This window comes from Lacerta agilis, chromosome 13 (assembly GCF_009819535.1).
Source record: "Lacerta agilis isolate rLacAgi1 chromosome 13, rLacAgi1.pri, whole genome shotgun sequence".
In the NCBI taxonomy this organism is placed as follows: Eukaryota; Metazoa; Chordata; class Lepidosauria; order Squamata; family Lacertidae; genus Lacerta; species Lacerta agilis.
The window spans coordinates 26,489,222-26,512,424 of record NC_046324.1 but is presented as its reverse complement, the minus strand read 5'-3'; the positions used below and the strand labels follow the sequence as shown (position 1 = coordinate 26,512,424).

Genomic DNA, 23,203 nt, shown 5'->3' with positions numbered 1-23,203 from the left:
GGCCACGGGCTGCAAGGGGCCGTCCTTTCCTCCCTCTCTGCCCTCCCCCGGAGGCGGCCACTGCTGCTGCTGCTCCTCCTCCTCCCCGCCGGCGTCCCGAGGCTCCCAGTCCGACTCCTGCCGTCTCCACCGCGGGCGAAATGCGGGCGCAGCTGCTGCTGCTGTTCCTGCTTGCGGTTTTCTCCGCGCTCGGCTCCTGCCTGCTCAGCCACCAGGAAGGTACGGCGAAGCGCGAGCGGGGGTGGGGGGCACGAGAGAGGGAGCCAGGACCCCTCCCCCGAGAGGAGGAGGAGGAGGAGGAGCCAGTGACGATTTGTGAGGGGCTCCGAAGGGGGCGGCTGGCGCAAGAAGCTCACCTCTATGTGAGGGAGGGAGAGAAAGAAAAGCGGGGGCACAGCAGCCTCCGCGCCTGGCCCCGTTTCTCCCCACGCCAGATTCCCTTTCGCTTTCTCTTGTATTTTATGCTGTGAACCGCCCTGAGATCTCCGGATGAAGGGCGGTATACAAATTTAATAAACAAGGGGTTATTAGTTATTATGCTATTATCTCCTCTGCCCCCCTTCACTGGCTGGGATGGCAGGAACTTGGGTGGGTGGTCACCATCGTCCTGGGCGAGGGGTGTGCGGAGGCGCAGCTTCTGTGCATAATATGTGGTGTAGTGGTTAGAGTGTGAGCAGGGTTCAAATCCCCACACAGCCATGAAGCTCACTAGGTGACCTTGGGCCTGACCGACCTCATAGGGTTGTTGTGAGGATAAAATAGTTATGCCTGCTATCTTGAGTTCCTTGCAGGTCAGACAGGATACAGTATAGGGTGAGTCTTTTAAAAGAGGCCCTGTGGAACATGTGTACTCTGTATCCCCGGGGCCTCTTTTAAAGGACTCGCCCTGTAAATGCTAATAATAAGGTGTGAAACAGAATCTTGCAAATTAGTAGCTTAGGGTAGCATTTAATGCACATCCAACTCACACTGAAAGCAGATGACTTCCGCCAAAGACTTCTGGGAACTGTCATTTGTTAAGGCTGTTGCAGCCTATAGCTCTGTGAAGGGGAAACTACCATTCCCAGGATTCTTTTGGAGACGTTAGGTGGCTTAATGGGGAGTTGGATGTGCATTAAATGTAGGGTGAGGATCTGCCCTTTCTTTTTTTAAAGTCTCTCGTTTTGTCTTTTTCCTCTCCCCTCAACAGAGGAATTTCTTTTCAAGACATGGATGTCTCAGGTAAGGCCCTTCTGCCCATTCATAAGCCACCACTCCCCCAAACCCCTATGCTGTTTCACTTCAAGGCCTGTTTCACTTTCCCTTGGCCCGGTTCCACTGGAAGGGACTTTCCTGCTGGACTTTCAAGGGAGAGTGGGAGGGAAGAGAGCAAGTGCCGCCTTCGCCTCCCTCCCTCCTTCCTTCCTTCCTTCCCTCCCTCCTTCTTTCTTCCTTCTGTGCTGTCCTGGCTGTTCTCTAGTTTGACCCTGCAGGAGGATTTTTTAGGTCTTTTTCAAGAAGTTCTAGACTTGGAGAGTCTCTTTGAATTAAATCGGAACTAATGGGAAATATCTCCACAAGAGTCAGCATTTTGCATAACTGTCTTCCAGACAGCCACCTCCTTTTGACACCTTTCAGCAAGCAGTAAAAGGCAGCTCATTTCCTTCCCTCCAGGAAGCACCTCGCCCTTCCTATTCTATCCCCCAGGGAGGGTGGCCTGAGCTGTGTGTGTTTTTTTCCACACAGGTGCCTGCCTGTCTGGAAACAAAGGTGCAAAGCCGTGCAGCCCCAGTGAGCCAGTTGCTAGGTCTGAAATGATGACAAACTGGTTTCTGGGCATCTCTATTTTTTTATTATTAATAATAATAATAATAAATACTTAGGATATACTGTTGTTCATAAAAATATATATCTAGAGTCATACATATAGCCATGCAATAAAAACTGAAATTTTAGATTTCTTGAGCACGTGGCCAAGAGGACCCCATGCCAAAGAATTGTTCATTACAGGACCAGCTCAGGATATCAATGGCTTTTTAAACTGGGTTGTGGGGGGGTTTATTGGTTTTGTTTGTTATTATGGTTTTTAGATTGCAATCTGCCCTGTGATCTTTGGATGAAGGACAGTATAGAAATTTAATAGTAGTAGTAGTGGTAGTGGTGGTACTAAATGGAATAAATGTTCACCACCTGCATCACAGCAGGCAGCTTATGCCTTGGTCTCTTCTAAACCAACAGTTCCATGACTGAAATGGATACTTCAGATTGAAGTGGGGTGGGGGACTTCCAAAGAAGGTGTGGTTTGTGGGCAAGGGAGGGGGAGGCAATTCTCTGTTCTAAATCTGTCTGGGGTGGCACTTTCACTTCTGTGTCCTGCAGCTGCTGTGTCCTTCCTCTCTCCCACAGAACAACAAGCAGTACAGCCTGGAGGAGTATCGGCAGCGCTTTCAGATCTTCCTTAGTAACAAGCAGAAGATTGAGAAGCACAATGCTGGGAATCATACCTTCCAAAGTATGGACCCTGCTCTTGAGATACCTTTTAAAAGGGGGCAAGATTGACTGCAGATCTGGCTTCACAACTCCCTCTTCTCTCTCCCCTTCTTTCCTCAGTGGGTCTCAACCAATTTGCAGACATGACATTTGCTGAATTCAGGAAAAAGTATCTCTGGCGCGAGCCCCAGGTAAATGCTTGCACCTTCCTGCCCTTTCCCTCCCCACCCCCTACCCCATCATTACAAGGAACCCTTGGGGGCTCACCATGCTATCCTGGGCTTGCGCCCTTGCACATGTCTCTCGGAAGTCACAGGTGCGGGTCCTTCACACATAACCCTTAAGCATGCTTGTGCAAGAGAGGAATCCCTACATGGGTTAACAGTGTGCCTTGGCCCCAGAGAATGCATCTAAGAAAGTTCAAAATCCAGGAAGTCAGACCCACACACAAAGCCTGGGATTGAATGCCAGTGCATCTGTTTATTGCAGCAGGCGGCGGGAGGGGTGGGGGTGGGGATTCAGTTTCACAGCAAGCAGTGCATTGCAGCATACCAACATAAATTTGTTGTCATAGTTATCATTATTATGTTTATTTATTTATATCCTGCCTTTGCCCCAGAATGGGAATCAAGGTGGCATACCCAAATTAAAGCAACACAGATAAAATGCCAAAAGCTAAAAACATATAACAGATAATGGTTAAAAAGCAATTAAACTCCAAAAGAATTAAAAATATATAAAAAAACAAATGTACAAAAATGCAAATCGCATAAACAGCACAGCAATACAGTCTTACCATGGATCCCAAACACCTTGCAAGTTGAACGTTTTGGCTCCCGAACGCCACAAACCCGGAAGTGACTGTTCCAGTTTGCGAACTGTTTTTGGAAGCTGAACGTCCAACGGGGCATCCATGGCTTCTGATTGGCTGCAGGAGCTTTCTGCAGCCAATCAGAAGCTGTGCTTTGGTTTCCAAACGTTTTGGAAGTCAAACGGACTTCCGGAATGGATTCTGTTCGACTTCTATTTTATTTTATTTTTAATAAGATTTTTATTATTTTCCATTAAAGCAAAAGAAAAACATAACATAAACACCAACATTAACATCATAAAAACACACTACATAAACACAATCAAACAATAACAATAAAAGAAAAAGAAGCTTATACAAACCTTAACCTAACACTTATCTTCATACTTTCCTTATTTCTATCTTCTCTATTTGGGGACTTCCCCCATTCCCTCCACTGTCTTCAAAATCATATACATCTTCTAGGTAGCTTTATATCTTGTTCAATTAACATTTGCCCAAATTTTTAATATGCTTAACTTTACTTAATCAAATACCTAATCAACTAATAAATCTTATCTTAACATCAAATCTTAACACATTTTTAACAAATAAATCATTCGCACAAAAAATTCCCTCTTAACAATTTTGTCTAACATAAATCTGCTAAAGCCGATATTCTATTTAATTCTGCTCAAATATTCAATTTAACTGATTTAACTAAATAGTCTTTAAATTTTTTCCAATCCTGTGACACCTTCTCCTCCCTCTGGTCCCGGATTCTGGCGGTCAGTTCTGCGAGTTCCATATAGTCCATCATCTTCATCTGCCATTCTTCCACCGTTGGTATCTCTTCACCTTTCCATGTTCTTGCCAATAAAATTCTAGCCGCTGTTGTGGCATACATAAAAAACACTCTATCCTGACTGGGTATCTCTTCATTGGTTATGCTCAGAAGAAATGCCTCTGGTTTCTTACAAAAGGTAACTTTCATTACCTTCTTAAGCTCATTATAAATCTTATCCCAGAATGCATTTACCGCTGGGCACAGCCACCACATATGAAAAAAGGTACCTTTCGCATGTTTACATTTCCAACATACATCTGACATTTTGGTATTCATCTTGGCTATCTTAACTGGTGTCAAATACCATCTATAAACCATTTTCGTTATATTTTCTCTTAAGCTATGACAAGCAGTAAATTTGATACCTTTCTGCCACAGTCTCTCCCAGTCATCCATCATAATATTGTGTCCTACATCTTTCGCCCAATCTATCATTGACGATTTAACCAGTTCATCTTTCGTATGCCATTCTAGCAAAAGATTATACATTTTGGAAAGGTTCTTAAAGTTCGAATCTATCAGTTCTGTTTCCAGTTTTGATTTTTCTACTTGAAAACCAACTTTTTTGTCCATTTTAAATGTTTCGTACACCTGATGATATTGCAGCCAATCGGGGACCTGACTTTTCACTTGGTCATAACTTTTTAACTTAAATGAGTCCCCTTCCTGCTGCAATATGTCCATATATCTTAACCAATTTGCAGACATGTTTGGTCTCTTATAGGCCTTGGCCTCCACTGGAGAAATCCATCTAGGAGTCTTTCTCTCCAACAGGTCTTTGTATCTAGTCCAGACCTGATACAAGGATTTTCTAACTATATGAGTCTTAAAGGTTCTGTGAATTTTAACCTTGTCATACCAAAGGTATGCATGCCAACCGAACATATTGTCGTGTCCTTCCAAGTCCAACACATCAACATTCTCTAATTTAAACCAGTCCTTTAACCAGCAAAAGGCCGCTGCTTCAAAATAAAGTCTTAAATCCGGCAGGGCAAAGCCTCCTCTCTCTTTAGAGTCTGTTAAAATCTTAAACTTGATTCTAGGCTTTTTGCCCTGCCATATAAACTTCGATAGGTCCTTTTGCCATTTCTTAAAACAATCCAGTTTATCCAATATTGGTATGGCTTGGAATAAAAACAGCATCCTTGGTAGGACATTCATTTTAACCACTGCTATTCTTCCCATTAACGACAGTTTTAGTCTTGTCCATATTTCCATATCTCTCTTTATCTCCATCCACAGTTTTTCGTAATTGTCCTTGTACAGGTTCAAATTCTTGGTTGTGAGATTGATACCTAGATATTTTACAGTTTTAACAAAATTGAGGCCAGTGCCTTCTTGTATTCTTTGAATCTGTTCTGCACTCAAATTTTTACCTAAAACTTTGGTTTTCTGTTTGTTTAATTTGAAGCCAGCTACAAGTCCAAATTGTTCAATTAATTCCAAAGCTCTGGGGACACTGCTTTCCGGTTCCTGCAGGGATAACATCAAATCGTCTGCGAAGGCGCGTAATTTATATTCTTTCTCTCCCACTCTAATTCCTTTTGTCTGTTTATCTTTTCGTATCATATTTAGGAGGACTTCCAGGACCGTAATGAAAAGTAAAGGGGAGATAGGGCACCCTTGTCTTGTTCCTTTCTCAATTTCAATCTCCTCCGATATCACACTGTTTACTCTTACTTTTGCTCTTTGTTCTGTATAGATGGCCTTAATGCCATTTAAGAATTTTTCTCCAACTCCCATCTTTTCTAAATTCTTTTTCATAAATGTCCAAGATACTTTATCAAATGCTTTCTCTGCATCAACAAACAATAGTGCCGCATCTGTGTTTATGTCTCTCTCCAGTTTTTCTAAAATATCCACAATAATTCTCGTGTTGTTGCTTATTTGCCTTCCTGGTAAGAAACCTGCTTGATCTCTATGTATGTAATCTTTCAACACTCTTTTCAACCTTGTAGCCAAAACATTTGCGAAAATTTTATAATCCACATTCAAAAGGGATATTGGACGATAATTTTTCATTAGAGTCTTATCTGTATCTGGTTTTGGAATCAGTGTGATAAAGGCTTCTTTCCACGTCTCTGGTGCCCTATCTCCTTCTAGTATTTTGTTGCAAATTTCTCTTAACGGCTGCGATAGCCAATCTTTCAATGTCTTGTAGTATTTTGCTGTTAATCCATCCGGTCCTGGGGCCTTCCCCAATTGCATGTTGTTTATTGCATCTTCTATCTCTTGTGTCGATATTGGGTGGTTGAGGGTTATTAATTTTTCCTCTGGGACTTTTTGCAATCCATTCTTTTCCAGAAATCGGTCTATCTCTGCTTCATCTATCTTCTCCTCCTTGTACAGTTGCTTGTAAAATCTCTGAAAACACCATCTGATTTCCTCCGGTTTCTCCACATTTTTTCCATTTACTACCAAATTGCTGATGACATTTGCCTTTTGTCTTTTCTTTAATTGCCAAGCTAGTAGTTTCCCACATTTATTGGCAGATTCAAATGTTCTTTGTTTCATCATTTTCACTTTCCATTCAATATCCTGATTCATTATATTCGCATATTGGGATTGCAAGTATTTGATTTCTTTTTGAATTTTGACACATCTGGGGTGTCCTCTTAATTCTTTTTCCTTTTCTTTGATTGATTTCAACAGTCTCTCCATTTCTGCATTTTGTTGTTTCTTCTTTTTTGCTTTTTCACTTATGAGGAATCCTCTCATTACCGCTTTACTTGCATCCCAGGCAATCCTTTTCTCCACTTCGGAACTCCAATTAATTTGAAAATATTCTTTCATCTTTTTCGCCGCTCTTTCTACTAGCTTGGTGTCTCTCATCAAAGCGTCATCCATTCTCCATCTAAAAGAATCCTTGGAAATCATTTTTAAATTTAGCTGTACCGGGTTGTGGTCTGAAAGCGTTTTGGGACCAATTTCTGCCTTTTGTATTTTTGGAGCCAATTCATTCGAGATCCAGATGTAGTCTATCCTCGACCATAACTGCTGGGGTTCGCTGAAATAAGTTGCCTCTGTTTCTGTGGGATTTTTTAGTCTCCAAGAGTCCACCAAATTCAAATTATCCACCATTTCAAAAAATGTCTTTGGGAGTTTCCCATCATTCGTTAGTTTTGTTCTTTGAGATCTATCCATTAATGTGGAAACTGCACCATTAAAGTCTCCAAGGCAAACTACCTTATAATCCAAATAGTCCAACAGCAAGTCATGTATTTTTTTGTAAAAAATCGACTTTCCATCATTTGGTGCATAAAGTCCCAGAATCAAAAAATTTTCGCCTTGTACGTTGATTTCAATTGCGATGTATCTCCCTTCTTCATCTTTAAATAGCTGTCTTGGGCTATATTTCTCCTTTGCATAAATCACTACTCCTCTCTTCTTGACCTTATCCGATGATATAAACTCTTGGCCTAGTTTTTTGTTCTGTAGTAGTCTTCTATGACGTCGGACTATGTGGGTCTCCTGTAAACATATTATATCCAAATTCTTCTTTTCTATGCTGTAAAACACTCTGCGTCTCTTTGGTCTCTGATTCAATCCCCGAACATTCCAAGTCATTAACTTGAGCGCCATTTTCCTTTAATTATTCTTCTCCTCCAGTTGCCTCTCCTTTTTTGCCTTCCTCTGGATCCTTCTGGCTTGGCCCTGGTAATCCCGGCGGTGGTGGAAGTACTCCTGGAAACTTGTAGAGCTGTGCTGGATCAAGTGGGGTGTCTTTGAATTGTTCCAGATGTTTATCCAAAAACTTTTGCTTTTCCGCCAAGGACTTTATTCTTATCTTTTTTCCTTCAAACGTGAATGCAAGGCCTTCTGGGAATTCCCAACTGAAGGAGATCTTTCGTCTTCTTAGCTCAGTAACCAAATCGTTGTAAGGAGCTCTTTTGTCCAGGAAAAATTTGGGGATGTCCTTATAAAAAATTACTTTATTCTGCTGTACCACCAGGTTGTTTCTGTAATGTAAGTCCAGAAAGTAGTCTCTGTCGTGTCTATCGTGTAGCACGGGGGTCAGGAACCTGCGGCTCTTTCGCGGCCCTGCCGCGGCTCCGGGGCGGCTGCCTGGGGCGCGGAAGTGGCGCGGAGTGGTGGGGGCACTGCGCCTGAGAACTCCTCGGCCGGAGGGAAGACGCGCCAGCCCTGCCAGCGATGGAGGGGCGGTTTGCAGGGGGGAGAGAGAGAGGGAGGGAGGGGGCAGCCGGGGGGAGGCGGGGCCTGGTGCGACGGCGGCAGCGCAGTTGGCGGAGCGGAGCGGGGCCGTCCCCGCCGCGGCCCGCCACTGTGAGCGCGCAACAGGCGCTCCTCCTTCAGCTCCGGGGCGGCTGCCTGGGGCGCGGAGGTGGCGCGGAGTGGTGGGGGCACTGCGCCTGAGAACTCCTCGGCCGGAGGGAAGACGCGCCAGCCCTGCCCGCGATGGAGGGGCGGTTTGCAGGGGGCAGAGAGAGAGGGAGGGAGGGGGCAGCCGGGGGGAGGCGCGGGGGGCGGGGCCTGGTGCGACGGCGGCAGCGCAGTTGGCGGAGCGGAGCGGGGCCGTCCCCGCCGTGGCCCGCCACTGTGAGCGTGCAACAGGCGCTCCTCCTTCGGCTCCGGGGCGGCTGCCTGGGGCGCGGAGGTGGCGCGGAGTGGTGGGGGCACTGCGCTGCGCTCCTGACCCGCCGCGCCTGCCCACTTCCCTCCTTGGAGTGTCGGGCCCGGCGGGCGGCTGGGGTGTCCTTGTGGGGCTTGGCTCCGTTGCGCCTTCCCCGCCCCCGGAGATGCGGGCGGGCGGGGGACCTTCCCGGCGTCGGTCGCCGGATGGTGCTGCTGCCGCCTCCGCCTGGCTTTGCTGCTCCGCCTCGCCGTCCGGCGCCTCTTTGGCAGCGGGATCCGGGGGGCGCCCGGGGGCCCGGCCGGGACTCGGAGCCTTCCTGTGCCGCCGTGCAACAGGAAGGCTGGGCGGCGGCGGCGAAAACGTCCGGGCTGCTTCTGAAACCTCTGCCAACCGGTGCTTCGCCAGCACTCGCTGTGGGCGGTCTACATGCTCAACGATGGCCCCAAGGGCGGCTCGGGGGCCCGGAGCCCCGAGGCCGGCGCGCTGCAGAGCCTGGCGCGATTCCCCCCCCAAAAAAAACCTGTTTTTTGCTTTTTGGCTTTTTGCCTTGCTCTCCCACCCCCCCCTCTTTTTTTTCCTCCCCTCCTTTTTTAATCCAAGGGGAGAAATCCCATTTTTAAAACAAACAAACAAACGAAAAATAAACAAACACCCCCCACAGCTGCTGCAGCCACTCTATTTGAATTTTTATTATTACCCTTTTCTCCCTCTATCCCCCCCTTTTCTTTTCTCTTCCCCTTTTGTTTTTGTTTTCAAAAAAAGGAAAAAGAAGAAAAAGATTTCCCCCCTTTATTTTTATTTTTTAAACTACTACATATTTTTAATAGATATTCTCCCCACCCCACCCCACCCCCAATTTATATTTTTCCACCCCACTTTTCCATTCCCACCCCCCTTTTTCTTTCTTTATTAATTCGCTTGCCAACCTATCTTAGAGGGGGAAGCCCTCTCTCCCACCCACCCCACCCCCAATTTATATTTTTCCACCCCACTTTTCCATTCCCACCCCCCTTTTTCTTTCTTTCTTAGTTCGCTTGCCAACCTATCTTAGAGGGGGAAGCCCTCTCTCCCACCCACCACACCCCAATTTATATTTTTCCACCCCACTTTTCCATTCCCACCCCCCTTTTTCTTTCTTTATTAATTCGCTTGCCAACCTATCTTAGAGGGGGAAGCCCTCTCTCCCACCCACCACACCCCCAATTTATATTTTTCCACCCCACTTTTCCATTCCCACCCCCCTTTTTCTTTCTTTCTTAGTTCGCTTGCCAACCTATCTTAGAGGGGGAAGCCCTCTCTCCCACCCACCACACCCCCCCAAAACAACTTTGAGCTGAACCCCAAAAAACGGGGGTAGATCACTGCTGAAAGTAGATCACAGTTTCTTGGGAGTTGGCCACCCCTGGTATAAGACATGTAACTAGAATAAAAATTTTTAAAAACCAAGCAAATAATTGTAATAACTACTGTAATAAAGCACTGCTATAATTATATATAATTTCCCTAAAATTTTGGTTTCATTCGCCTTTCCGTGCTGAAATGTCACAACCTGAAGGACCATGGCTTGCCCCCCCCCCAGTTTTGATCCTGGGTACGCCCCTGAGTCAATGCAAAAAAGTAAGAACTTATTCTTGTTGTTTTTACTAATTATACTTTGCATTGGCTCCTATACGTTATTTATTATTATTGCATTAAGGTAAGGAACAATATATGCAGCGTTATATTTGTTTTAAATGTCGCAATGGTTTTGCGGCTCCCAGGGTTTTTTTTTTCCTTTGGAAACGGGTCCAAGTGGCTCTTTGTGTCTTAAAGGTTGCAGACCCCTGGTGTAGCACAATCAAACAGTCACTGACTGTTTTAGTGCTTTTCTTTCCTCTGGAACCTCTAGGTCCAAATCTGAAGGCCTTCACTATGCGTGCTGAGACGTTTACCTCTTCTAACTCCCAGTATGTTGAGAATTGCTCCACAATAAAGGCTTTTAGGTCTTCCCCTTCCAATTCTGGAAGACCCCTTAGACGAATGTTTCCCTCTCTCTGGTGGAGTTGAAGAAAAGCAAGAGATTCTTCTACAGTCTTGTTCCAATTTGTTCTATCTGCTCCAAATCTAAATTGTCCAATTTCTCCTCCACCTTTTTTATTTTTTCTCTAACCACTTTAATTTCCTCAGAATCTTTTTTCAAAGTTGTCACCTCCTGCCCAATTTTATTAATTTCTTCTCTGTTCCTCCTTACATTTTCCTCAATTTGGCCAATTGATTTCTCCAAAATCTGGGTGGAGTTTTTAATATCAGCTTTTATATCTACTTGGAGTTTTTCTATTGCAGAATTAACTGTTGTATTCACTGATGCACCAATTGTATTCACCGATTCTTGCGTGTGCTTCAACCCTTCAGTCACACTATTAAGTCCTACTGCTATTTCTGCCACACTGGCAACCAGTTTCTCCATTTGTTCCTGTAAAGTCAGGGAAACAGAGCTTTTCCTTTGTGTAGAGCTGCTTGTTTTAGATCTAGTGCTGTCTTGCATTTCTTGTGGGCTCTGCAATTGTAATCTCAAGGTCACTCCAGTTGCTATGGTAACTATCTCAGACATTCACAGCAGAAGACCAACAGTCCCAAAAGTAAACACCAGGTGGCCAGCAGCTTCCTTCTGAGAACAAAGAGTCTGCTGAGCCAGAAGCCCACACCAGTCCAAAAAATCCAACTTTTAGGCAAAGAGTTCAAATTTTCCAAAGTTGTAACTTTCCTTAAAGCCAAGAAGAGCTTATTTTAAATAGCCCAAGTCAGTAGCTGTTTCTCACTTGCAGTGTTACCACCAAGTCCATAAAGTTACTTGTATCTGGCTACAAAGAAGTCATAATGTCTCCACTGGTAAACAGTCACTGAAACAGTAACAAAGAAAAAATGGCAACAATATATTGCAGCCCGCTACCGACCCGGAATCCTAGTCCAGAGGGCGAGCGGTGTCTTCTTTTGCCATATCAACTGTTTTTAAGTCTCTAAACATCCTTAAAACAACTTTTAATCCACTTTTAAAAAGTTTGGCAGAGTTCGCAAAACTTTTCCCGTTAGTCGCGGCTTTGATCTTTTAGCGCTACCAAGCTCGCGCAAACAGTTCAAAGGGAACAGGCTTCCTTTTAAAGTTTCCTCTGTAAGCAGTGTTCTCCAAACTTGTCAAATAGTCCAAAACTTTTACTTACAGAGTTTCTTTGGAAGTTTCTATGTCGGAAGTGCCGGGTGCTCGAGTCAGGCGGGATCGCTGCTTTGATCCTCCGAAGGCAGTCGCTTCTTCAGTCCCGTGCCGGAGCTTCGCTCGCCTGATTTTCCCCCTTACGAGGGTCGATCAGGAGCGGAGACGGCACGTCGGGGACCCACGAAGCAAACGGTCCACGGGATGCTCTTCCCGTGGTTTTAAGGGACCCGTGGCGCAGGCACGGTCGTCCCTAAAACCTTGCGGAGGACGGAGCCGTCGGACTCCCGTCCGCCATTGACCGGCACCAAACCGGAAGTCGACTTCTAAGGTACGACTGTATTAAAACCTTTTCCTTTTAAAAGCAGTCCCTTACCAAAGCCTGTCAAAATAAAACAGTCTTCCCCTGCTGGCAGAATGGCAACAAGGAGGAAGCCAGTCTAATTTCCCTAAGTAAGGAGTTCAAAAGTCACTGAAGGAGCCCTTTCCCATGTCACCACCAAGCATGCCTCTGAGGGTGGCAGGACTAAGGGAAAGGCCTCCGCTAAAGATCTCAGAGCCCAGGCAGGTTCGTATGGGAGAAGATGACCCTTCAGACAGCTTGGGCCCAAGCCAAATAGGGCTTTATAGGTCCTAACTTGTGCCCTTTGCACCAGTGTCGAAGCAATAATTCTTCAACATCAACTTCTTTGGACTGGTCATGTTGTGCGGATGCCTGATTATCATCTTCCAAAGCAACTACTCTATCCCAGACTTAAAAATGGAATGCGTAATGCTGGTGTTCCACAAAAGAAGTTAAAAGACTCTCACAAGGCAAATCTTTAAAAATGTAGTATAAACACCGACAGCTGGGAAACACTGGCCTGCGAGCGCTCCAATTGGAGAACAGCCTTTACCAAAGGCGTCATGGGCTTTGAAGATGCTCGAACTCAGGACTCAAGGGAGAAACGTGCTTCAAGGAAGGCACGCTTGGCAAACCCTCACCGTGATCAACTCCTGCCCGGAAACATACTGTGGAAGGACGTGTGGATCCAGAATTGGCCTCCACAGTCACTTATGGACTCACTGTTAAGACCGCGTTCGTGGAAGACAATCTTACTCGGCTGTGAGTGATCGCCAAAGAAGAAGACTGTGCTCATCTACTTTCACAACTGTATAGAAAGAATAAATTCTCAGAAGAGGGAGAAACACATTGTCCTAAAGAAAAAGGAAGGAAGCACATCAGCTTGGTGCGAAGCTCCAGAAGATAGAAAAGAGCTTAAAATTTATCACAGCTGGAACAACGTTTGTGCGTGTGTGCTGTATTTAATTTTTTAATTTCATAAAATCCATATACAGTTAAAATGACTATTTAAAACATTCAGTAAATTAAAATTATATTTTAAAAAATTCCTTCCAGTAGCACCTTAGAGACCAGCTAAGTTTGGTCTTGGTATGAGCTTTCGTGTGCATGCACACGAAAGCTCGTTCCAAGAACAAACTTAGCTGGTCTCTAAGGTGCTAATGGAAGGAATTTTTTTTTTTTTTTTTTTGACTATGGCAGACCAACATGGCTACCTACCTGTAACTTAAAATTATCAGTGATAAACTAAACACAGATTAGAACACAGATCAACATTCAACATACCTGGATAGGCTTTCCTAAATAAAAAAATAGCAGCAAAGGCTCCTCCCTGTCAGTTGGCAGGGGGTTCCAAAGTGTATGTGCTAAAAGGCTTGAGTTTTTACACCTCTCTTTCTGAAGGACCGTATATATATGGTCCCTTTTCAGGTGGTCATAGCGGTTCACTTATACTATCTCAAGCCTGAAATGAAAGGTGATGCTGGGCTAGCAAGGACCCAGGGGGCATTTCAGGAGGTTCCTTGACCTCTGCATGCCACATTCGTGTGTCAGGGGATCCCATGGACCAGGCAGGTACTGTATGGGGATTGGCCGAGCACCCAGTTTAAATATGGAATACTGCATTTTGTGAACACATTATTACCCAAATTGCATTCAGGTTCTGAAAATAGAGCTCTAACTGTCTAAAAATAAGACATCCTGGAAACACACAAAGTGTGGAGGTGGAAGAGAACGTGTTTTAAATAGAGGCTTTAAAAATATTTTCCTGTAAGCAACAAAATGCTGGGGTTGTGTTCCCCCCCCCAAAAAAAAAATAGGGACTTGAGCTGTTTTATTTCATTGCCTTATTTTTGCTCTGTAATGCATTGAAAGTGAAAAATATTTTTGTAAACCCTGGAATTGGGAAAAAAAATATTTTCTTAAAATAGGCTAGCCAACTTACTTGTGAATTTTACTCTCAAGTCATTATTGCAATTCCCAGTAGGATTATTTTACATGTAATTAGTGCAGTCCCTTCTATGGAAGATAATAAAAAGAATAATAAGAGAATACTGTAATAAAAATAAGGGGAAATATATGGAGAAGGGTTGCCAAGCATCATGTGGTGAACTCATGTTGGTGGTGTCCGATATTATTTTGCTCCTGCAGCTGATGTGAGGCTGCAGGTGGGAGATGGTGGTTTGCAGAGGTGGCAGTTGAGCCAGAGACTCCACCGGCCTCCAAGCCCCCATTCTTATTTGATGTGCCGCAGCGGATTGTGGCCAACTAATCTGGCAATGCTCGCCACTTGTGGCTCAGGGGCTTCTGTGTCTGGGGAAGGTCAGCTGCCAGCTGAGTGAGGGGCTCTCTTGTTGTTTCCAGAACTGCTCAGCCACCATTGGCAACTTCATCAGCCGTGGTGGGGCATGTCCAAAAAGCATAGACTGGAGGAAGAAAGGAAATTTTGTGACACCTGTGAAAAATCAGGTAAGGAACAGATCCTGAAGACCACCCCCCCCCAACTGTTGGTCCCACAGAACAATTGGAAATACGTTTCCACTGGAGGCCCAAAAGGGTTTTAAATGTAATTCCAGTTGTGGGCTTATGTTTTCTTAAAGATTTTGCTGATAGGGATAGTGGTACAGATACAAACTTGGTTTGCACATAACATTAAAACACAGTTTATTAACCCACAGCTCAGTGTTATGTGTGAACTATAGTTTCTCTACTGCCAACAAACCATGACCTGAAGCCATGGTTTGATGTCAATTTAAGCCCTTGGGCTTAACCTTGTTACATGTGAATCTAACCCCTTTCCTTAGCTATGGTTTGTTTGGCTCCTCCACCCCAGATGCTCACCAAACTACAAAGGCATAAGTTGCTGGAAAACAAGCTGTGAGGAACAAACCGTGGTTTGTTTGACTATCTGTGGCACAGCTTTCGGTTTGTTGAGCAAACCATGGTTTAGAATTAGGTGTGAACCAGCCCACTGTGCCTTCCTTTACCTGTGGGAAGAGAGTTGTTGCTTTTTCTCATGCCTTCCCCTTCCTTCTTCTCATTTTTGAATTTACTGACATGCTCTGTATGTTGTATATTTAATGTCCAATGCGTTGTATTTTGATGTTCTGAATGTTTGCTGTAAGCTGCTTTGGGTGCAACTTATTGTGGAAAAGCGCCATATAAGTAAACTCAGTCAACCAGTCTTCTTCCTTCCTTCCTTCTATTTGACTTCTCCCTCCTTCTCAAGGGTCCCTGTGGCAGTTGCTGGACTTTCTCAACCACTGGGTGCTTGGAGTCTGCTATTGCCATCGCAACAGGAACGCTACTGGACCTGGTAAGGCTCCCCTGTTGAACTCTAGCCTTGTTGAACTCTGGCCTTTCTGGTTCCCTCTGTTCCATGTCTGTGTAGCCTGTGTTAACCTCATGAAAGTCGAGGCCGCATCCAGGTTAAGAAAAAGTGGCTTGCCTCTTCAGAACCAAGTGGAGACAAAAGGACTGGGCATCCACTGCAGCAAAAAGGGAATGTCAGAAGCGCAACATGCATTTAAAGTAGCTGAAAGCAGCAAAGCTCATATACGTGCAGGAACACACAGCCAAAAAGCTGAAGGTCTTGCTCAAGGAGATTTATCCACAGCCAGAGGCAGGCTCCTGAAAGGGAACAGGCGTTACAAGTTAGAGGATTAACAAACGCCTGTTCCTTTTCAGGAGCCTGCCTCTGGCTGTGGACAAATCTCCCTGAGCAAGAAAAACATCTGGAGGGCCAAGTTTGCCTATGCCTGGATTAATTGAATGCAGGTTTTGGAAGGGACAGGCTTCCACTTCCTACTTTTGGTGCAGGCCAGTTCCCCTGGAAACCAGGGATTGAAGAAACCCTTCTTAGGCTGTAGTTCATGTAATCTTTCTATAAGGTGTGACTGGAAAGTTCGGTGAATGGTCACAGAAATCAGACAGCAAGAAATATTCGAACATACAACCTTACAGGCCTTCAAAGTAGCCCCACTCTGATACAATGCACCACTGACAACGTTCGTAGAACTGTGGGAAACTTCTGGAGAAGTCCTCTTTTTGTACTGCTTTCAGTTCCCTCATCACAGCAGCTTGGACATGTGAAATGTTGGGAAATCTGTGCCCTTTCAGTGCAGAGTTCAGTTTTGGAAAAATAAAGAAATCCGGTGGGGACTGATTGGGAGAATATGGAGGGTGGGACAACTCAGTAATGATTTCACGTGGAATATGCCATCATGTGGATGGAGAAATGCTGATCCCATATCAATAACTCATGAATTCTGCCGCTGTTCTGTTCGCCGACGGTCTGCCAGACCGAGGGTCATCTTTGATGGTTTGCCGCCCTTCACAGAAATGCTTAAACCACTCATATACCGTCTTTCGAGTTACAGCTTCATCTCCGAACACAATTGTGAGCATTTCGTGGGTTTCCGATGCCGATTGTATGTTTGAATATTTCTCGCTGTCCGATTTCTGTGACCATTCACTGAACTTTCTGGTCACACGTGTATTTATAGTACTGAATTTTTTTGGGTATGTTCTTATATTTGTTAACTGTGCTGTTCTATTATGTTATGTTACTATAACATTGTTTTTGCACTGTTTTGTTTTTGAAATGCATTCCTGTTTTCTTTGCTGTAAGCTGTTATGAACATATTTATTATTTTTTGTGTGAAAAGGCAGTACACAAATAAAATTATAAATGAATGCAGGAGTGTCTCCCTCCCCCAGGCTGAACAGCAACTGGTTGACTGTGCTCAGGCCTTCAACAACCATGGTTGTAGCGGGTAAGTTCAAGGTGTTACTATTAGTATATAAAGCCCTTAACAAGTTAGTACAAGTTTACACGCGTTATCACCTTACCTCATATGCACCCGCTCAACTGCTTTGATGGGCGGAACTGACACTGCTATAGGTGCCAAGTAAAACTTGTTCTGCATTTGTAATATTCATTATTTTAGTGTGCCAGCACCTACGCTTTGGAACTCCCTGCCTCTTGATATCATTGGACATTTTTCAGTGCCAGCTGAAAACATTTTTGTTTAGATCGGCCTATTTAGACATTTAAAACATCGATGCGAGTTTTAATCTGTTTTTTAGTCTCTTTGTATTTTAACTTCTTGAAAGTGTTAAATTATTATTAATTTTCCTAAGTGATAGTCTTATGGTTTCATCTTTTCTGTAAACTGCTTTGAGTATTTTCACAATCTAGCTGCATATAATTTTTATGAAATAAATACGTAAGTGGCAGCATCTGGGAACACCCCCCCCCCAAAAAAAAATCTTCTGAGTGATCTCAGCGCTTCCTTATCATAGTAATACCTTCAAACTCAGTGTTCCATCCCCTGCATCTCCCTTCCCACAACCTTCCTCAATCTCCACAGCAAGGGAATAACTCAGAATGTGCAGGCTGATTTGTGCTGTTGTGTTTCTGCCTCCCCAGGGGACTCCCTAGCCAGGCATTTGAATACATCCTGTACAACAAAGGGCTGATGGGGGAGGATGACTACCCATACACTGCACAGGTATTGTTGCTAGGATTAGGATTGCAGCATAGAAGAGGGCAGGCACTGCTCTTCCCAATGAGCCACCTCTGACGGGCCTCCCTTGTCTCATGCACAGAACGGGACCTGCAAATTCCAAGGTCAGAAGGCCGTTGCATTCGTCAAAAAAGTCGTCAACATTACGCTGGTGAGTGACTCCCCCTGCCGTGCATTTTGCTTTTCCCAAGAGGTGAAAATAAAATGTAACTGAACTTCTACTGGACGTTCGAACTTATCCAGCCCCTTCTTAGAAAGAGGGGTAACAATAAACAGAAAACACCTGGCTGTGGGTGGCGGACTGCTAGTCTTTCCCACTTTGCACATCTTCTCTGGCCCTTAAGAAATGGGTCCTGTGTCTTGCCATTGTTTGCTTTGTGTCCTGGGGAGTCCCTCCTCAGCCTTTGCTGAGCCAGGGCCAAGCATTGCATATTAAGCTCCGAGACAGAGAAGAGAAAGGACTTATTCACACAGCACATAGTTAAACTGTGGAACTCGCTGCCACAGGAGGCAGTGATGCCCACCAACTTGGATGGCTTTAAAAGAGGATGAGACAAATTCATAGAGGAGAGGGCTATCAGTGGTTATGCTCTGCCTCCACTCTTGGGGGCATCATTGCTTCTGAATACTAGTGCCTGGAAGCCACTAGAGGGAAGGGTGATCTTGTGCTCAAATCCTGCTTGTGGGTTTCCCGCAGGAATCTGGTTGCTTATGTTAAAACAGGATGTTGGACTAGATGTTTCCCTGGCCTGATCCAGCAGGCTCTCTTTATGCTCCTATGACTTTCTCCTTCCAGAATGATGAGCAAGGCATGGTGGAAGCTGTGGGGAGGTACAATCCATTGAGCTTTGCCTTTGAAGTGACAGACGACTTTATGTTATACACGAAGGGTGTTTACTCCAGGTGAATATATTGAACCGTGAACACGGCAGTGTGTGTGTGTGTGTGTGTGTGTGTGTGTGTGTGTAATAGATAATGCCAAGGGTCATTGTGAGAGCCAGTGTGGTGTAGTGGTTAAGAGCGGCAGACTCGTAATCTGGTGAACCGGGTTTGCGTCTCCACTCCTCCACATGCAGGTGCTGGGTGACCTTGGGCCAGTCACACTTCTTTGAAGTCTCTCAGCCCCACTCACCTCACAGAGTGTTTGTTGTGGGAGAGGAAGGGGAAGGAGAATGTTAGCCGCTTTGAGACTCCTTCGGGTAGTGAAAAGCAGGATATCAAATCCAAACTCTTCTCTTCTTCTTCATTGTCATGGCGCCGTTGCTCATCTTGCATCTTTCAGGGCATGTTAGCATTTGTGTGGCTGCACCACTAGGACTCGATGTTTGTCGAGCAAAGAAGGGAGAGCAGGAAAAGATGCTTGACTTTTCATCTGCTCTCTTACCTGGGTTAATTCAGTCTGTTCTGATTTGGTCAGATGAACTCACCTGGAGACTGCTGAAGCCATCAGGGTCAAGGGTCCACCTGCCTTTCCTCACCCACCCACCACAGACTGGGACCCTTATAAGGCAAAGCTGTTGCTTCATATCCTTGTCTTCTCTTTTAACATTTTCATAAGGCACGTTCTTTGCCTTTTTGGCTGGAACATGGATGTGTTTGGTTTTAAATACAGTTGAAATGTTTTGAATCTGTATCACGACTGTATTTGCATTGTTGCATTAGAGCTGCCTTGGGAAAGGCAGCATATAAATAAAACAGTAATTTAGCATAACACTTTTGGGCATTCCAGTTTGAGAAGTACCTTGGCACCCTGGGATGATGTGTCCAGAGGGGAGCTGGTAAGGGCCTGGAGACCAAATCCTAGGAGGAAAAGTGTCGGGAGAAGTTGGGTATTTTTGCATGATGGGGTCCAATAATCTGAAGGGCTGTTAATTTATAGAAGGGCTCTCACATACATAGGGGTCAGGGAAGGGGAACCTTTGGCCCTCCAGATATTGTTGGTAAAAAGTGATTCGAGTTGCTCTCGGGCCACAAGATCCCCATCCTTGATGTACGTGATGGACCACATTAGTTTTCTCTTGTTCCAGAGGTAAAACCCAGAGCAACAGGGTCAAATTGCAAGAAGAAGTACTGAGATCGAACACTAGGAAGCCTCAGTCTTGATGGTCTGAGCTGCTGGACAGCACAAGGGGCAGTCTTTGAAGGTGGTGGGCTCTCTTTCATGGGAGGGTTTTAAGCAGAAACTGCATGGCCCCCTCCTCTCATGGATTCTGCAAGAGTAGGTTTCCTGGACAGTTAGGGGGCTGGACTTTTGAACTCTTGATTCAGTCAGCAATCCAAAGCAGATAGTTCTATATTCAACACACAGTGAATATTTTTTAAAAAATCATTTTCTTTCTACAGCGAACACTGTGATAAAACTCCAGACAAAGTCAATCATGCTGTCCTGGCTGTAGGATACGGAGAGGAAAATGGCCTTCTGTACTGGATTGTCAAAAATTCCTGGGGCCCCTCATGGGGCATGGATGGGTAAAGTATTCCTCTTTAGTCTCTGAAACCACCTCCTTTGCTACAGACTCTCTCAGATGCTAAGATCTGCAGAAGATGCCTTTTTGGTAACTCCTCTGCCTTCAGAGGCATAGGGTGGCGGCGGCGGCCCAAGAGATTGCCTTCTCTGTGGTGGCCCCCAAGCTGTAGTATGCCCTCCCCACAGAGGTTTGTCTGGCACCTTCATTATACAGCTTCTGGAGAATGGCAAAGACACACCTCTTTCCGGTGGCTTTTGGCACCTGTGGTGTATGTTTTTAGGGCTCACCTAATTTTACACTTCTGGGTTGTTTTAAATGGTTTTAAAACCTGCCCTAGTACATTAGGGTGAAGGACAGGTACTGTCCAGATGTTTTGGGTTACAATCAGGGCCGTCTTAGGGAGATTGGCCGCCGTGGCGCAGCGATCTCTCCGGCGCCCCCAGCATGCCACCTTTCCGCCGCCTCCCTCCCACGCTTGCCGCCCCTCGGGAGGGGGGGTGGGCGAGCAGGGGGTGAGGGCCGTGGCATTGGAGCAGCACACGACTCTGCGCGCCCTTCCAGTGCTCCCGGGACGGGAGGCGAGGGCGGCCGGCTCGCAGGCAAAGCCCAGGACCGGCATGGGCGGCAGTGGCCGTGCGAGTGCCCGGCCGACAGCCCGCCCATGGGGGCAGGGGTGGGGGTGGGTTGGGGAGGGGAGGGGGGGGGCCCGGTATGCCGGCGAGCTCGCAAGGGCGCCCCTGGGGGGGGACTGGCGCCCTGGCGCGGAGCACCACTAGCCCCTATGGATGAGACGGCCCTTGTTACAATTCCCATCAGCCCCAGGTGGCTGATGGGAGTTGTAGTCAAAAATATATAGATAGACTCAATGGCTGTTTTGGGATTCTTAGCTGATTCTCTGGCACCATCTAGTGGCTTGCTTCAGGGCTGAGGATAATAATATCAAGGATTAGGTCGCTAATTCCATCCATAGAAAGCCCACAAAGGATCCTCCCTGCCAGCTCTCCTTAGACCATAAATCAAGCCATTAATATTTAAGATTTACTTGGGCATCATGAAAACCCCGCCCCTTCTCCAAAATCTGATTTATAATGCAAAAGATTCTTTGGAGTTTATTGTAACATCTTCATCCTGCCTATGCACATGTGTCTATGTCATCCTGGATGGAGTATTATTATTATTATTATTATTATTATTATTATTATTAAAATTTCATTCTCATTAGACAGTTGGGATATGGGGCAAAAGAGGGTTTGGGGCTGGCAGCATCAGCTCCGGTAACTTCTAGGCTAGATTACTGCAATGTGTTGTATGTTGGGCTGCCTTTGAAGACTCTTTGATGCTAGTGCAAAATACAGTGGCCAGACTACCAATTGGGACTAGGCTGGTTTGAACATAGAGCATTTCTGGCCTGGGTTCACTGACTGATCATTTGTTTTTGAGCCCAATTCCAAAGTGCTGGTTTTGAACCACAAATCATTGCAGGGCTTGTGGTCCCAGTACCTTAAGTACCCTATTTCCCTATACAAACTTATCGAGGCAGACCCTCAGATTAACATCGGAGGCCTTTCTCTGTGTGCAGTGGCCCATCAATTGCAGAATACCTTCCCCTGATGCCCCTCTGGCACCAATTTTGTTATCCTTCCAGCTCCATGCAAAGATGGGTTTATTTTCTCAGGTATTTGGACAGCACTAATGATCTGGCTTTTGGACATCTATTTTTGGTACTCAGCCTTGTGGCAATGGGGTGGTTATTTTGCTGGCTGGTTTTTGTGGAAAAACACTGTTGTATATTTGTTTCATTTTAATGGATTTTTAATGCATAGAGTTCTGCTGTTATGTCTGTAAATTGCCTTGAGACTCCTTTGTGTGAAGTGAGACACTTAATAAATTGAACTACTCTAATCAAGAGAAGCACCATCCTTCAAACTGCTTCTCGTGGTCAGAGTGCAGCAGGCCAATTTTCTAGGTAAGCCTCTAGCATTCCAAGACACACCTTGTCAAATAGAGTCTTAGGAATGTAGACAGCTGCCTTAGACCAAGGGCTTGTCCGCATTTCCACTTGTCCTGTGCCTAGAAAGTACACGTCTGAACAGTTTTGTTTTTGCTTCGCTGCTTCCCCCTGGAAAAGCAGCTGTCCGGCTCTAAATCGGAGCATTAATCCGTAGAAAACCCGACTGATGTTTGCTCCAGTTCAGAGGTAAAGATTGTGTTTTCCCAGGGGAAATCTGCAGGACAAGCAGAAGTCTGGATGAGCCCCAAGTCAGAACACTGGTCCATCTAGCCCAGTGTTGTCTGCACTGACAGGCAGTTCCTCTTCAGGGTTTTAGACAGGGAGCGTTTTCTAGCCCTACCTGAAGATGCCATTGGGGATTGAACCTGAGACCTTCTGCATGCAAAGCAGAAGCTCTACCTCTGTGCCTACCCTTAAGGGTTTTGTGTACTTTCCTCTCTGATAAGGCAACTCAAATGAATGAAAACCTGTTTTCTCTTATAGATACTTCTATATTGAACGTGGAAAGAACATGTGTGGCCTTGCTGACTGTGCATCCTACCCAGTCCCTCTTGTCTAAAAGCTGGCATGGATTTTGGTGCCAGGGAGCTGGTAGTGATGGGTCACTATGCTGAAAATTGAAGCTGGAATGAAGTTCATCAGAGCCAAGAAGCAGGGCCATTTATCTTGAAAGGGATTTTCAAGCACACGCCTCCTCTACTTGTGTATCTGATACTGTGAAAAAGTTTTTGACCCAAGTGGCTGCACTTTCCTAGTTCCCTGTGTATCTTGTTTTTCTCATATAGTTGCTCACCTTATCCAAAATCATGCTCCTTTTCTTAAGATTTTCCTTATTCCCTACCATTCCCCTTGCACGAGCTCAGGGCAGCTCCCACAACCATAAAAATCCAGCACTAAAAGCAAGAGTAAAATCACAGTTTGCAACAAAATCCAGTAAAAATTATTGTATCACATCCAGCAATAAGTTAG

The 23,203-nt window shown here is 45.3% G+C and overlaps 1 protein-coding gene across 2 annotated transcripts; it reads left to right on the top strand.

Moving 5' to 3' along the window:
* The first annotated feature begins 32 nt into the window (after positions 1 to 32).
* On the top strand, positions 33 to 22,988 carry CTSH (cathepsin H). Of its 2 annotated transcripts, XM_033166817.1 has the most exons (13): positions 33 to 219; positions 1,190 to 1,221; positions 2,386 to 2,491; positions 2,590 to 2,660; positions 14,592 to 14,696; positions 15,457 to 15,543; positions 16,947 to 17,002; positions 17,659 to 17,740; positions 17,838 to 17,906; positions 18,552 to 18,658; positions 20,099 to 20,224; positions 22,718 to 22,825; positions 22,861 to 22,988. In XM_033166817.1, the coding sequence occupies exons 1-12, from the start codon at positions 141 to 143 to the stop codon at positions 22,791 to 22,793; spliced, it is 996 nt and encodes a 331-aa protein (XP_033022708.1). In that variant the 5' UTR covers positions 33 to 140; the 3' UTR covers positions 22,794 to 22,825; positions 22,861 to 22,988. The 2 variants fall into 2 exon arrangements, with proteins under 2 accessions (XP_033022708.1, XP_033022707.1); XM_033166816.1 differs by having other exon boundaries at positions 22,718 to 22,988.
* Positions 22,989 to 23,203: the final 215 nt, after the last annotated feature.